Genomic DNA, 16,397 nt, shown 5'->3' with positions numbered 1-16,397 from the left:
TTATTTAGGTTGGTAGAAGCAGATATTACTAGGAGAACTGGGCTAAACCGAAGAGAGGAAATCTTTTCTGTTGTTCATCCTAAATTGGACTGCATCACAGACTCCCACGGGCATGCTGGAAACCCCATTACTTAAGAAGTTTTAAACTCTAGACTGGACAAAGTACTTGCATACATACTGCAAAGAACAATCCAACACTGGCCCATGGAAGATGGATGACCTAATGTCTTTTCCGTTTTTAGCTTCTGAGCGTCTGTGATTGAAGAAGATTACATGACGGAAGCGTGTTTTCAGTTACGCTCCTGCTCTCGTTCTTGCATGGGATAAAGGTGGGGCAGAAAGCTCCATGGGCTTGAGACACAATGTTAGCATGACTTGTAGAAATTTAAATAATGATCTCTTCTATATGCATTGGCTTTTTAAATGGGTGACTTTTTGTCATCAAACCAGAGAACTTTGCTCATCTTACACTGAAGACATAAGTAAATAGCTGAAATCGGTTCTGGTTCAGCAAACCAAGGAGCATTGTTCTATGAAAATTAAAATGTGTATTACTGCTGTTGTGTAATTCATCAGGGTAACTGTAAGCAGGGCTTTGGAGCTGTGCTCCGGCTCTGCTCCAGCTCCAGGCAAAAACCTGCAGCTCCAGCTCCGGGCTCTGCTCCAAAGCCCTGACTCTAAACCTTCCTTTTTGACTTGAATCAGCTGAGGCAAGGCTTTAGCTAAAAAATAAACATGAAAAATTATAAAGACTTGAACTGGGTTGACATATTAAGATGAGACTTCTGATGTTTGTGTACCTGTGGGAGTGGATTCTTGGGAGCTTCTGCCACGGGTGGACTGAGGTAATGCAATCTTTCTTTTTGCTCCCAATTAGTTTATAATTAGCGCATTTTACAGTGTTCACTTAACTGTACAAAGAAAAAGTTAGAGTTACTTTTGCAAGTGTCTCTTTTCCAAAGTGTCCTAAGGTGCCTTCAGAGGCTCATTTGAGATGCTTCTGTTGCATGCTTCTCCTGTGAAAATATTCCTTTGAAGAGCCTGTCCTGTAAACAGTTGTCCCAGATTTTTAACTGAAATCTACCCATACTTAGAGTGATAAATGTAGTAGCGTACTGCAACTGAAACAGCGGATATCTTTGGGAGTGAGGTGGTGACGTACTAAAGAGGTTCAGACAATGACCATTGTCTGAAATTCCCTTTTGAAAGAAAGTACTTTATCTATACTCGTTTGAGCAATAAATGTCTATAGGAATGGGTTCTGTGCTTATCGGTATTTTATAAGAAACCTACATAGGCACTGTATTCTAGTTGGGTTGACTTGTGAATGAAAAATGAGATTCATTTTGGTGGTTGCCATAACAATCAGACTATTGTGTGAAAAAATGTTTGTAGCTTTCACTGGAGTGAGTTGACAACACTGGGATACCTCCTCCCAAATTAAAATGACTGTTTCCAGACCTGAAAAATTATGTCTGCTTAACTTTTTCCAAGACACAGTTTGGCAGGGTCCTACAGATGACCCCGAAGATCTGCAAGATTCTAAAAATGTCTTTACCACTTAATTTTAAAATGTCAGCCTTGAGTTCAAGTTAAGAGGGATAAACCAGGATGCTGAAGTGAATTCCACCAGCACCAATCTATTGCACGTATTCACAAAGTGAAGAGAGCAAGACAATCTAAAGAGGAAGAGTGTAAATGTGATGCCAGAGTCTAGACATGCAGTCACTCTTTTGTACGTCTCAGTGTTGACATAGTCAAAAGTTTAAACAAGGCCTACAAAATCTGAACTTTAATAAACAAAATGATGCTCATTACCCTCTCATCTCCAACAGCCAACTGCAGTGCCACAAGTCTTGTCTTTTCTGAAATCCATTGTGCTTCTGCAGAAGTTTCACATAGGTCCTTCAAGACCTATTGAAGAAAGGAGATTAATATGGTTATGTGACCTGTAGACCCAAAGCATAGGTGCTGCCTAGATTTGTTAGCCTCTGGATGTAGCCACATAACTGCATCTGAATCTTTACTCTTTGAACAGGGTATATGTCTTTGAAACCCGGGATTGTGAATTCCATCCGTCTTTCTGATGGATAGGCACATACTGAAGCCCCTAATAAATGCCTTGTTTCATTTTACAACAGGTTGAGGGGGATTATTTTTTCCTAAAACAGGCAACAAGTATTGCTGAAGACTGTGTAATAGACTTTGTTTCAAGAATACTAGCTCTGGGGCAAAGCCCAGGGAATCATCAAGTAACTTAAATGACTTGCCTGGAGGAACCTGAATTCAAGCATATGGTTTAGAAGGGGCTGAAAGCCTATGGAGGGGCTTCCCCATTGCTTCCTTCAACTACTATCGGCCATATGTAATAATGGTGTGGAAGCTGCTAAGTTGACTATATTGATTTGTTCTGTCAGTTTTGCTTACTTGCAGCTCCACTCTCTCCATTGTCTGTCTCCAGTAGTTACTAGGATAACAAAGTCCCAGTTTCCTTTAAGTTTCTAAGACTCCTGTAAATTGTTAGCTCATCTGCTTAGGAGTAGAACTTCTTGGTTCCTGTAGGGCTTTCTAATGCTCTCCCAAGTACATGCAGTTCTCTGAATCGTAACCGAGCAATGGCCATTTCTAGGCCCTAATGTATTAAAGAAGTGACAGAGACTCACTGCCTCCACCTGGCTGGCTTATCCAACCACACCATAGATAGAGGAAACGGTTCCTTTGTTTTTAGAAGGGCTTGCATGGCAGCACTTTAGTTCAACTGAAATATGCAGCATGTACACACTATCACTTCTGTCCTTCAGGATCATCAAGTGACTTGTACTGAGAATATCATTGGGAACACTCAAACTTTGCCCAACCATAGTCCCCGTTAGCAGTTTGTCAGGTTCCACACCTTTAATACATGTGGAGGCCATAGGTTATAACATGCAATGCTTCCTTTCGGTCTAAGCATTCTTCCACTAGAAATGAAGATGGAGCATTGACTCCGAGGACTGGTAATCGCCACAGTTCACAGATGTTTCTATTTAATGGTTGATAACTTTAACAGATCTGTTGAACTCGGAACGTTTTAGCTGAGTGAAAAGCTAATTTGATTATGAGGTATTGTACCTGATCTTTCAGCCCCTAATATACAATAAAAAGAATGATTTCTCCTTTGAAACTTGAGGACCGTGTTGTATGGATACACTTGTTTGGTTAAAAAAACCCACCCAGAACCAAAACTGTTTTTGTTCTGTGGTCTTTGAATGTTTTAATTACCATGATAATACCAACTGACCAATAATGTGGTAATCTTACCCACAGTACTTCATTAGCCTGTTTTTCTAGCTCCTATTAAAAGAAAAATGTTAAAAGTAAAAAGACTAACTGCTCTGCTTTAATTAGTCTGCTTTAATTAGTCTGTTTGAACTGTGCAGTCTGAAACTGCACTTAATTAGCTTTTCTGTAAAGTGGGATTGATTATACCAGAGTCTCTGTGTGCACATTTGCATTACCATCTTATAAACTTAAGCTCTGTATTCTGGTAGGTTTTCTCCTGGGGTTTGATTTTGAATATTGTAGAAGGAACTAGTTTGCAAACCTCTCCTGTGGCATTGCTGTCTTACACTTTGGCTGGTAGTGGTGGTTAGTCAGCCTCTTTCTAGTCCTTTAGGAACTTGCATGGGCACTCATCATATGCAAGAAGAGCTGTGTGGTGATGACAGGCCCAGTGCATGTTCACCTTCTGACCTTCCATTAACAATTTTAGAATAGACTCAGTGGGATCTGTGGCATACCAGATTGTCACACGCACATTGTTTCTAGTCCAGACGCATAATATACTCACCCCATCTCTCCATGAGGAAGGTGGAAGAAAGAGATTTTATTCTTCCATTAACAAAAGCGAGATGCCAGAGTGAGTACGCTTCTGCAAGACTGTGTTGAACATATGTTTTGGATGAAGGAGCTCCTTTACAGAGTAACTTTCCACACTGAGATGTTTGTCTTCAGCCAGTGCAGCAAAATTGGGGGTTCTTTAAAGACATTTATCTCTAGTCCTTTTCAGCGTGAAGACCAGAAAAGCTCTCAACTCCATGCATGTCTATATCTCCTAAACCAGTTTCCTTTAGCTAACCAAGTGGTGTGTATGTTGGAACGAACACTTCTGGAACATCTTGTTACTTTTATAAAGTATGTTTTGACGTTTTAAAATGAATAAAACAGATTTTTATTAGGTGTAATGACAAGAAGAGATTGTTCCTTTGGGATTTTTTAAGGAGGAATGGCCAAATTTTGCAGCCCACAGGACCGCTTTGGCAGCCTGCCAGGAGCTGGAGGGCAGCACCCAATTAGTATTAGTTAGTGATAAATGTTATTGCATGTGCATGTAGCCATAATATTTGCCTGCACTGAAACAGTCTCTTCCTTGACAGGTGCATGGAAATTGCAGCTGCTCTGAGTTTTGTTAATAAAAACCTACCATGGTTTGGTTTTGCCATCACCCACTGGCTACAGGGAGCTCATGGGCTGACCCTTTTGGGAGCTATTGTACCGTGGCCTATGGGGAGGTATCATTACAGGTGCAGACTCTGGCAGGGACACATGGAGGAGTCTGAGTGGCTTTTCTCATCAGTCTGAGAGGAGCAATGAGCAATTTCTTATCTCCACTTGGCAGTGGTTTATGTCAGGTCTGTCACCCTTCATTTTCAGTGTTTGTAGGGCCATAGGAACACGTGCCAAGGAGTAAAATGACTTGGTTTGCAGGACTATTGGTAGGCTGGTGACACTGTATCTGGTCAGTTTCAACAGACACAGATGGTGTCTTGAAGTGACTGAGACTTCTGGGTGAGAGAGAGCTAGCTGAAGCACAGTAGAGATTAGAGGTGGTGTTAGCTGGTTGAAGGAATCAGAGTAGATACTAGAGACTGTATCTGTCCTTTGATTGGAGGGATGGGGCTTCAATCAGTATATAGGTCAATGGACAATAGAATGACTGTAAATGCTGCAATTGGGACTCTGCTTTTTGCAGTACTGGCTCCTGCAGCTGCCTGTAGTAATGATAAAAATCAAAACCAGAGGTTTTATTTATTACGTGAATCATGCAGTCACTGTTATGCAGAATTCAGTGTAAAGACTCTTTCTAGGCATCCTACCCTGCTACAGAAGCATCACTTTGTGATAAAATGTGAGCACTCCCACACCACAAAGTCAGAGGTGCTGGCTTCAGAATTTAGGTCCAGTATTATATGCTTGCCTTTTGGCTACCTGGATCCAGGACTTTGTCCACTTAGTACTTATTCTGTGGGACTTTTTGCATCATATTGCTTGTTCGGAGACTTTCTGTAACCCCCAGTCTTTGCACAGGGCAAAACTCTCATTGAAAGGCTCCAGGTTCAGCTCTCTTGAGTAGTCAACTCCCCCCTCTCCCATTTTGAACATGTTGTTAAAAAAATCCTAACTATACCGTACATGGCTGCATGTAAGGGGTGCCTTCATTGTGACATATATAAGGATAAATACCTCACTCTGGCAGCCTTGTATCAGGCTAGCTTTTGCAAGAAAGCGCATATGAAATACATCTGTGGTAGCACTACAGAGGCTGGAAGTATATACAACAATCCCTGCTGGTTTGTGTTCTCATGAACTCGGGCCCCACCCTTTACCTCTACAATAGATTTAATTGGCCAAGTGTCTGAAAGCAAAGCAGCTCCATTAGTTGCTACATTGTATAAATGTATTCAGAGTTTGGCACCGGCATATTTATGTTCCTTTCTTTCCAACGCAGACTGCAAATGTGCACTTTGTTGAAACCAGTCTATTAATTTTTAAACTGCCTAGAGCTACAAATCGCTATGGGTGGCGCACATTTGTGGTTGCAGCCCAAAACAGCTGGAATAGGCTATCTATTCCATTGAAACAAGAACCCACATACTTGGATTGAAGAAGCACTTAATCCCTTCCTTTAAACCTTGTCAGTGTAAAGTGGGCAGTTGGTTTCAGGTCAGTGGTGTCTGCTATCATAGATTAAATGCCCTGAAAAAGTAAGACTATATGTGATAGCCGTCTCTCTCGCATGTTTACAGTAAGTACCTGCTTCCCTATGGCCCCATGCCTTACCAGGCAGGCAAGCACTTGGCATATTGTGTACGTGGAGGGTTTGCTTGCGCTGTACATACATGATTCTTCGAAGAATGGTAAATAGGGACATTATGTAAGCACTGTTCCTTGGAATGAGATCACTTGAAATTCCATTCATTGATGGATTTTTAATGTAAGGAGTATGTATTTATGGAAGCAAGATGGTTTGTAGGTCATTACATTGGTTGATTTATGGTGCTGGATAGTTGGACTGTAAGCAGATCAAAATCAGTGCAGTTTAGAAGGCCTTGCATCTTTCAGTATCACTAGCTATTTCCAGTTTGTTTGGATATATATAATAAAGGATCAGAAGTGAACATTTCTCTGAAGATTAGGCAGGTGTGCTATAGGATGAGAAAACTAATGTATTGGGGGAGATTTTCAAAGGCTAATGGAAGTTAGGTGCATTAGAAATCTCCTTAGTATATTTGGCAGAACTGCACAAATTTATGCTAATATCAGACAAATAGCAACAGATACTACCAGTAACATCTGAGAACTACAGTAATAAGTGTACTAGAAATACAAAGAGCTGTGTGCGCACAGGTGCACATCCTTAGATTTTAAAGCTTCTAAATTTACATGACACTTGTACTGTTTAATCTCTATATATGTTTGGCAATATTCCTTTAAATGTAAATGTAATCCCTCCCTTAACTAACCCACACTCTTCTTGCAATTTAATAAACCATGTTCCTCTGGGGCAGGAGAAGTGTGCTGTGCTTCTCCGCTGTGCGTCTCCTGCAGCATCAGTGAGCTGAGATGTACTGATTTGAAGAGAGAAATTGGCCAAAAAGGAGATAGCTATGAGGCTCAGGTCTCTATCCCTCAGCAGCCTCACTTCGTCAGCATGTGTTTTGTGGGGTTTGCACTCATTCTTAAGATTATACTGGAAAGAAAAAAATGCTGTAGCACCCACCCCACTCCAATTCCACCACCGCACGCCCCAGAACTGTCTGCAGTTGGATCCCTGCCACAATCCACGTGCATTACAGGAAGTTTGCTGTAGTTTGTTCAGCCCCCACTGAAGGGGGCCCCTGACGTAGGAATTTAAAATGATTCATTTGTTGGGCACTCAGGCCCTGGGCTTCAGCTTACAGCTCACTAGTGTATTCTGCCAAACTGATCTTTAATATGTAATGGTTCTTGAAGTCAAACGCTGTGTTCTGTCTTCTCTCTCTTGGAACAAACCTGCTGCCTACCTAGATTTATTTCCCATTTCTGGTATTTTTATAATTCCACTACTATTGATATATGACATTGTCTATTGACATAAGATATTATACAGATTATATGTATTAGTTGTAAGTTCTTTGAGGCAGGGGGACTGCACCTTCTAATGTGTCTGCATGACACCTACCTCAGTTGGTCTCCAGTCTTAACTGAGGCCTCTGAGTGCTAAAAAATGGATTAGCTAATTCTAGTTAGCTGACCTAGCATCTACTTCCGTGTCTAGCTTCCTCTGATGTTCACGCTGATTCAAATCTTTTTCAAAGCCGTTTTTTCCTAGAGATGCACTTTACCGTACAGTGTCTGCTCACTAAGGACTGAACCGAGGCCAAACAAACAGTGTCACTTGATTTCACTCTGTGATTTTTCAACTTGGGTCTTTTAAACATTTTGCAGACTCCATTTTGCTCTAACTTTGTCCGTGGTATTAGAGAGGACGTGGCATCTGGCTTTATTCACAGCAGTTTAGGACAAGAGAGATGAAGGTTATTCATGTTCAATTTAATTTTACTAGCTGATGACAATCTCCTTTTACTCAACTCCAGTGCAGTACTTAGAGAAATACAGGTTCACAGCTTACTGAGAATTCAGAGCACTTACATATGCTGTGTTTGGAATATGCCTGCAGATTTGTATTTCCTACAGACAACATACAACTTTGCCAGTGGGCTCCTGAAAGCTCCAGAATTTTATGTGGAGACTAGTCTGTTTCCATCAGCCTTTCATTCATAATTCCATTATGACCATTGAGTCATTCATTTTTATTCCCACTGGCTCTGTACTTTCTGTTAACAAACAAGTAAGGAAAACCTGCAAAATTCTACTTGCCCCAGGAGAATTGAATACCATTTCTTTATTATTATAATTCATGCAGAGTAGAGTGCATGAGCAGTTGTGTGTCAGGGCTAGTCAATTTTGAAAGGCTGGATATGTTGAAGTGTTGCAAGCTCCTCCATTCACGTACCCTCACTCTCTTCAGTCCCTGCCAGGTACTTGGAAGGTCTCTAGCTCCATTGTACTACCTGTCTTCAGGTGACTTACTCGCGTATCAAATCACGATGCCAAAGTTCGTTAGTTGTAAATGCCATTAAATAAATATATAAAACTGTCATATTTTTTGTTTCCTACTTTGTCAAAAAGGAGTTGGGGCAGGAAGGAGTTTGCACCCCAGTGGAAGTCCCCGGAACTTTGCGGGATGGATTGTTTACTTTTGTGGAGGAAAACTGATAATTAGATGAGAGAGGTGTAAAACAAACAGTTCCAAGGGGGGGAAAAAATGTCACACAAGTCAGCATCCTCTAATTGTTCCATTATTCCATATGCCTTTTTCATGTCAGAAGGTTGTTCTGAGGGGACGGTGGATCTCTGCAGGTTGGGAAAGCAGTTAGATTGGAAGATGTGATATGTTTCAATGGCCTTATTTCTGAAAAATTCACCGTTGGCTGGGCTTTTCTGGTGGGCTGTGTGTCTGGGTGCAAAACAAAAATGTTAAGTTTCCTTTTTTCGTTGATAGGAAAGAATGCATCTTCACCATTGATCCATCAACTGCCAGGGACCTTGATGATGCCTTGTCCTGCAAACAACTTCCTGATGGTATGACATGTATCTTACAAAATACTCTCTCAGTGTTTATTTTTAGCATTTGGCACACACATTCATGTTTAATTTTCCATGCAAACCTGTTCTTCGTAATTGTGAGTAGAGTATTAAACAAGTTTCATTTTCTTCTTTTAATTGCCCTTTTTCTAAAACCTCTTAAAGCAGAACTCTTTAAACTGTATTCTTAACTCTTGGCATCAGTATATGCAGAACCAGCATGACTCATAATAAGAGTTGTAACTTCAGTCTTTGTGGGAGTTATATCTACTATAACAGACCTCATTTGGGTTTTAAGTTTTAGTAGAACTGCATGGTTTGGGATACGCTGTACCTGGATAAAAGAACATGATACCTTTTTGAAGGTCCTTGTTGGCTGAAATTCCCTCTTGGTATTTATTGCGGGAAAACTTGTAATACTTGCATGAGCAGTTTGTACCTCTTGAACTTGTATTTCGCTCTTGCTATTTGCCTTTTAAGTTTTGTGTTTTGCTTAGACTCATAGACTCTAGGACTGGAAGAGACCTCGAGAGGTCATCAAGTCCAGTCCCCTGCCCTCATGGCAGGACCAAATACTGTCTAGACCATCCCTAAAAGACATTTATCTAACCTACTCTTAAATATCTCCAGAGATGGAGATTCCACAACTTCCCTAGGCAATCTATTCCAGTGTTTAACTACCCTGACAATTAGGAACTTTTTCCTAATGTCCAACCTAAATCTCCCTTGCTGCAGTTTAAGCCCATTGCTTCTTGTTCTATCATTGGAGGCTAAGGTGAACAAGTTTTCTCCCTCCTCCTGATGACACCCTTTTAGATACCTGAAAACTGCTATCATGTCCCCTCTTAGTCTTCTCTTTTCCAAACTAAACAAACCCAATTCCTTCAGTCTCGACTTGAAACTATTATGCAATAGAACCTCAGAGTTGCAAACACCAGAGTTACTAACTGACCAGTCAACCACACGCTTCATTTGGAACCAGAAGTACACAATCAGGCATCAGCAGAGATGGGAAGAAAAAAAGAAAAGAAAAGTAAATACAGTACAGTACTATGTTAAACATAAACTTCTAAAAAAAAATAAAGGAAAAGCAGCATTTTTCTTCTGCACAGTAAAGTTTGATAGCTGTATTAAGTCACTGCTCAGGTGTAAATGTTTGAAAGAATAGCCATCAGGTCTCGTTCAGAGTTACAAACGTTTCAGAGTTATCTACAACCTCCGTTCCTGAGGTTTTCGTAATGCTGAGGTTCTACTGTACAGTAAACATTCCATGAGCCAGATCCTGAAGATTTGACTTTTAGAGCTTCCCATTTGAATACCTGCACCGCCAAACAAGTAGTGGATGGACTTGAAAGAGTTCTGTTTAATTCAGAAAAGCTTCCATAGTGCATTTGATTTAGAAATATGGCATGATGATCACATTCATGCTAATGCAGATAATAAAGTCTCTATATTGTTTCTTTGAGATCAGCTGATGTGATTATACTGTGATGATTCACAGTAATGAGGAAGATTAGAGACATGATTCCAAAAAAAGTTGTTGGTAGATGTGTCTCCCACAAAGGTTTTTTGTTTTTGAGTAACACAGCCCATAAATTCTCATGTCATTCAGACCCAGGTACAGTGTAGTATAACAGGGCAATAAAACAGAGATACAAGATCACAGATGAAAGGAAATGCAGGCCAGTAAAATTATTTTTAATTATCTTGTATGCTAGCAGTTCTGAAGTAAAGTTAAATAACAGTATTGTCTTACTACCAGTCTGCACAAAACACAAGCAGATTTTTTTAAATAGTCTTCAAAAAGTCCAGACTCTCTTCTATCAGAGGGGTAGCCGTGTTAGTCTGGATCTGTAAAAAGCAACAGAGTCCTGTGGCACCTTTAAGACTAACAGATGTTTTGGAGCATAAGCTTTTGTGGCTGAATACCCACTTCATCAGACGCATGTAATGGAAATGTGCAGAGGCAGATATAAATATGCAGGCAAGAATCAGTCTGGATTCTCTTCTGTTAATGCTATTGCATTGTTGCCTTTTGAACCATCTGTAAATTTAGAGTGAAACTGCAAATTGCAGTGCATTCAGAACTAAAAGGTGAAACTCTGGGCACTTTTGCGTTGAGCTTGTATTGATCAGATTTGTAAGGATTTTAAAAGCAACTGCACCATTAAGCCATTCAATGTAATAGCTCCTGGTTTATGTCTGCATAGTTCCCTCATCCATAAAATGTTCAGGAGAAGGCATTTAAGGGGAATATCTACCTAGACTGGAATTTCTTCTTCCCAGCAAAAGTCTGCAGATCCATTCCAATGGGTCTTGTACCTGCTTGCAGCTCCTTGGAGACAGATACATGACCCGTCAGTCACGTCAAGCTGGGAGTGGCCCTACTATTGAGGATGGATACAGAACTGGTTAAAGGGGAGACTACGATGGGTCATACTGAGGACGGTTACTAGTGGAGTCTTGGAACCAATTTTATGTAGATAGCTCCGCTTCCAGTGCAGCAAGGCTGGGCTGGGCTGGACTGGACTGGACTGCAGCTGGCTAAGCATGGAATGGATGGGACCAGGAGAGTGTTGTTTACAGCCCAAGGTCTATGAGTAGAGTAGGGGGGTGGGTCACCTAGCCATCACTGGACCTAGTTGCATCCAGAATTCAGTGAAAATACTGGTGTCTTACTCCAGATGAAGAGAACAATAGGTCACGGCTTCAGTCATGCTCTGTCTTCCATGGCCAAAAGCATGATTGTTTCTTTCGGTTCACAATGTTCTCCAGTACAGTAATATTTTAAAAAAATCAGAATCAAGGCAAGTGGTCTCATATTGTCCAAGAAGGTCCCAGTTCTTGTATCCAACTCAGCTGGCCACCACTGCTCAGTGCTGCCTCACGTGCAAGAGGAATCCACTCTCAAGGACCAAAATTCTGCACAGAAGCCCAGAGAAATTAAATCTAGTACGTGATATTTGAGAGGTACCTATTAAATTAGGGGATTTGGATGTGTTCATAACACACCTGTATTCCACAGGTGGCATCTTCGAGGACCCAGTCTATAGGTAAGGCCTAGTGCTAAATCATTATCATGGGTATTTGCAGTCAAGGCAAACAACATATATGTGTACACACACACACACACACACACACGTACACGTACACGTACACGTACACGTTACTGAAGGTCTTACAGTAAAGTCTTAATGTGAGCCTAAATCAGACCCTAAAATCCAAGTAGTAGCTATTTCCAGCTCACCAGAGGCAGCGAGCAGGAGCCAGATTGTCCTCTGATCCAGACATAAGCTTTCTAAGAGCTGCCTTACTTTTCAACTGTCTGTCAATGAGCGCTCCACTTTGGGAGCAAACTCTTGTACAGAGTGCCCAGATGAAGCACTCCTTTGATTCCTTGTCAGGAGTGCCTTGAGAATTTCCCTCTTTAAGGGATGTCATCCTGGTTGCAGTTACTTGGGCAAGTATCTTTTTCGGTTGTGCAAGTCTTATCTAGGAACAGCAGAACTGCCTCTCGCATGAGGGCAAAGTTTTGCTAAGAGTTAACGCAGCCTTTGTTCCAAAAATAAACCCAGTGATAAGAAATTTTTTTTTTCATCTTTTTTTGTCCATATGTGAAAACATTTAAAAACACACCTGGCACATTCTTGATGTCAGAAGAGCTCTAAAAATCACTATTGAATGCAGTACCCAATTCAGAAAACCTCTCTGGTGGTCTGCATCATCCATCATAAATAATAAAGAAAAAAAAAAAACACTTGCCAAGGCTTTAGTTATTGGTGCTTTCTAAGGCTAGAAGCCTTCTCTCCCCTTGAACGTTTTGTGTTAATTTATTCAGAGCCATGAAAGCTTCCTGGCCTGAAGGACCTTATGCAACGTACAAAGAGAGACAGAGGCTTGTAAGTTTCACAACTGAAACCTGTGGACTTCACTAGTTCCTGTCATTGGAGGGAGACTTCTTTGTACTATGCTCACTCAGTAATTCATATATATAATTCATCTATTTCTGCAGGAGAGCCCACGGATCCATTACAATGGGAGATGCCCTCAGGGGAGGAGACAAGGAATGAATGAGGAGATAGATACAGTAGTTTTTTGTAAATACATATTTGCTGCAGAATCTCTTGGCAAAATTAAGCAGCAGTTGGGAGCTTTGCTAGGATGTATGTCAGGAAATGCACTAGTTCAATTCTGGAACCATCTTATCTTGAAAGCTGCCTTTGATTAACTGTCATGCTCCTCATTAATGATACCAAGAAACATTGAGGTAAACATACTGTTCACTTCGATATATGTCTATTTTTAATACAATCTGCCCCAATAGTTCTAAAGCTGTTACACAAATAAAATTATTTCCATACTGTACTTTGTTTAGATGGGCAGCAACACTTACAGAGTAGGAGACAAATCTGAATTGCAGTTAGAGCTCTGTCAATGATGTAGAAAACATTCAGTGAATAACTGAGTTCTTAAACAAATTCATTTTCTTTGTAGTCTCTTTGATGCTTTCTGCACATAGTCTAGTGAATGAGATTAAAACTGGCAGCCAGCAATATGTATCAGAACAATTAAGTTCAAGCAAATATTGCAGAATGTTCATGGAAAGCAAACTTTGAACTTACAATCATGAAAATTTTCACCAGGAAAGTGAACCCAAGAATGAGTCTCATCCAGTCATGGAACCGAAGCATACCATGTGACTAGTATGTCCAGTAAAACTGCTCAAATTTCAAATATTCGCCGTGCTGTTTGTGGGAATTATTTGTAGACATTATCTGGCAGATTTCCAATAACGTATCACAGTTGGGTCAATTGTACATGTTTGTTGGCTACTTGCTAGAGGAAACGGAGTTGATATTTGACAAATTTAAAGGCAAACAATTTCCTGCTCAGACTGTGGGAGGAAATAATTAGCTGAAGAGTATCAGTATATTTTAGGGTACGCTGCTAGTGGGTTGTCTGTTCTCTATGTGCATTTTGTGACTCCAATTTTGAAGTTATGTTGTTAACCATGTTTACAGAGTTGCTGTGTAACATCCCTACTAGAACCCACTAAATCATATTACCCACGTTGTTTTACATGGTGATTGAAAACCACCTCAGGTCTAGTGGAACTTCTTCCTCTCCCCTCAGCCCCATGTTATTTTACAAAATCTAGTTGCTGTTATTACTGAGAGAAAAATTCCTTAACTTAAGGTTGAATCAGAGCAGAATGTATCTCAACCTATTATCACCATGGTTCCCCCTTGGTCTTCTCCCCATGACATTGGTGGGCTGTATTTTGGAGCAGGGCGTCCCACACAGACACATTCACCAGATCTCCTGGGTTTCATTGTTGTAACCTTTCCAAGGTCTGTCCGTCCCTTTCCATCCTCTCTGCTAAACTCTTTCCCAGGTCTGTCATCTCATCCCTTGACTTCCTCCTCTTTAGCCTTCCTGACACCAAAGCCTCCCATCTAGTCCCTGCCAGACTCTCACGTGTAATTGCAGCCATACTTACCCCTCCATACCCCCTCTTCCCTGGCTCACAATGGCCTCTCCAATCAAAGTGGTGTCACTTGTACTTGCCTTCACTGGCCTCCATATCTTCTTAGGCCTGATCTACACTGTGGGGGGAGATTGATCTAAGTTACGCAGCTTCAGCTACGTGACTAACTTCACCGTGGTGAGTTGACTGCTGTCACTCCCCTGTCAACTCTGTCTGTGCCTCTCGCCGAGTTGGAGTACAGGAGTCGACGGGAGAGTGCTCGGGGATCGATTTTTCACATCTAGACTAGATATGATAACTCGATCCCTGCTGGATTGATTGCTGCCTGCCGATTCGGCTGGTAGTGAAGACATACCCTTAGTCTCCCTTCTCCTGTCTTCTTTTGCCTCCCTTCATGCTGCTTTTTTGGATGACCCATTCCTCGTCCCCACTTCTGTGGTGTCTTTTATCTTCTCCTCTATTCCTGGAATGCCAATCTTCCTTATCAACTGTAGTGACTTATGGGTTGAATAAATCATTTAAAACCCCTTGAAACCCTCAGTACATGTTCACTAACATCGGAAGTGGCCAGACGTTCATCTTGTCTTTCAGTCCTTGTTGTTTTGCCTGCAAGCTGCACTGCAAACTCTTTGGGGCAGGAGCTTAGTTTTCATTTTGCAAAATGTCTTGGCACTTCTGTACTGCATTATAAGGCATAAATAATAATACTCTGGTCAGCCTTTTATCCAGCTTTGTCCCTCCTAGCTACTTGGTAGCTTTTGTTTAAATCATTCCTGAGCTGGCAATACAATAATAGAACTTTCAACTACTCTATTTGGATCCAGCAGCAATCCATGCAGCAACCTTCTTGGAGTAATGTGCTTAGAATAAACGCTATAATACTGAATCGTGTTGGAACAAAAGTTACATTCTTTAAGTGTGGCACTTTCTTCCTTCCTTTGAGGAAAGGTGTTTAAGAGAAACAGATACCTGATGTTGACTGGAGAGAAAATGATGGAAACCACACATCAGTATGTGAGTCTTATGCAAAAGGACCATAAATTGCAACTTATGTAGGAAAAGGTTTTTACAGGAGTCAAATATGAATGAAAAAAAAAAAGACATGTAATCAGTGGGATTCTGGGGAACAGGCAAGCAGTTTTTCCTAGGTTATCTGATGTGATTAGTTAACACAACTCAGTGTTACCAGTTGATTAACCCAGTGGTTTCTTGTTTGGGAACTGAACTATGTTATTTCACTGGGAAAGTGAAAGAGACATGTTACAATGATTAGAAACAGGTACATTTCCCTGGGTTTCCATCAAGTGCTTGTGGTTACAAATTCTTTGCAATATGCAGTATATATTCTGGTCTGTCTCAAACACAGATGGCTACTGTATGTATTCCCGTGTAATACTAGATAGATTGCACTACTCATAGTGTATCTTACACTTTTGTTGTTTTAAATGAAAATGTTGGTTATTCCTACGTTAGCAGGCATCACCTTTAATTTTTCAAGGCTAGAGTGGAATGGGATCATGGAGAGCTAGATCGTGTCACCCTTCAAATCATGTAAGGTACTGTTCAGTATGAATAAGGGTATTGCAACCTGGCCCCAAATAAATAAATGTTCCCAATACAGCAGAACCTCAGAGTTATGAACACCTCAGGAACAGAGATTGTATGTAACGCTGAAACGTTTGTAACTTCGAACAAAACGTGATGGTGGTTCTTTCAGAAGTTTACAACTGAACACTGACTTACTACAGCTTTGAAACTGTACTATGCAGAAGAAAAAAGCAGCTTTTAACTATCTTAATTTAAATGAAACAAGCACAGAAACAGTTTCCTTACCTTGTCAAGTCTTTTTTTAAACTTCCCCTTTCTTGTTTTAGCAGTTTACGTTTAACACAGGACTGTACAGTATTTGCTCCCCCCACCCCCCGGGTCTCTGCTGCTGCCTGATTTTGTACTTCCGGTTCCA

The 16,397-nt window shown here is 40.9% G+C and overlaps 1 protein-coding gene across 4 annotated transcripts in view; it reads left to right on the top strand.

The window, feature by feature from the left end:
- Positions 1–16,397, top strand: part of DIS3L2 (DIS3 like 3'-5' exoribonuclease 2) — a 299,945-nt gene that overhangs the window by 142,212 nt on the left and 141,336 nt on the right. For all 4 annotated transcript variants that reach the window (XM_050963773.1, XM_050963771.1, XM_050963772.1 and 1 more), the window contains one exon: positions 8,864–8,943. In XM_050963773.1, coding sequence (XP_050819730.1) covers positions 8,864–8,943 — 80 coding nt within the window. The remainder of the gene's footprint in view (positions 1–8,863; positions 8,944–16,397) is intronic.

This window comes from Gopherus flavomarginatus, chromosome 8, assembly GCF_025201925.1.
Source record: "Gopherus flavomarginatus isolate rGopFla2 chromosome 8, rGopFla2.mat.asm, whole genome shotgun sequence".
Classification (NCBI taxonomy): domain Eukaryota; kingdom Metazoa; phylum Chordata; order Testudines; family Testudinidae; genus Gopherus; species Gopherus flavomarginatus.
The sequence above is the reverse complement of the archived record's forward strand: the minus strand, read 5'-3'. Positions and strand labels throughout refer to the sequence as shown.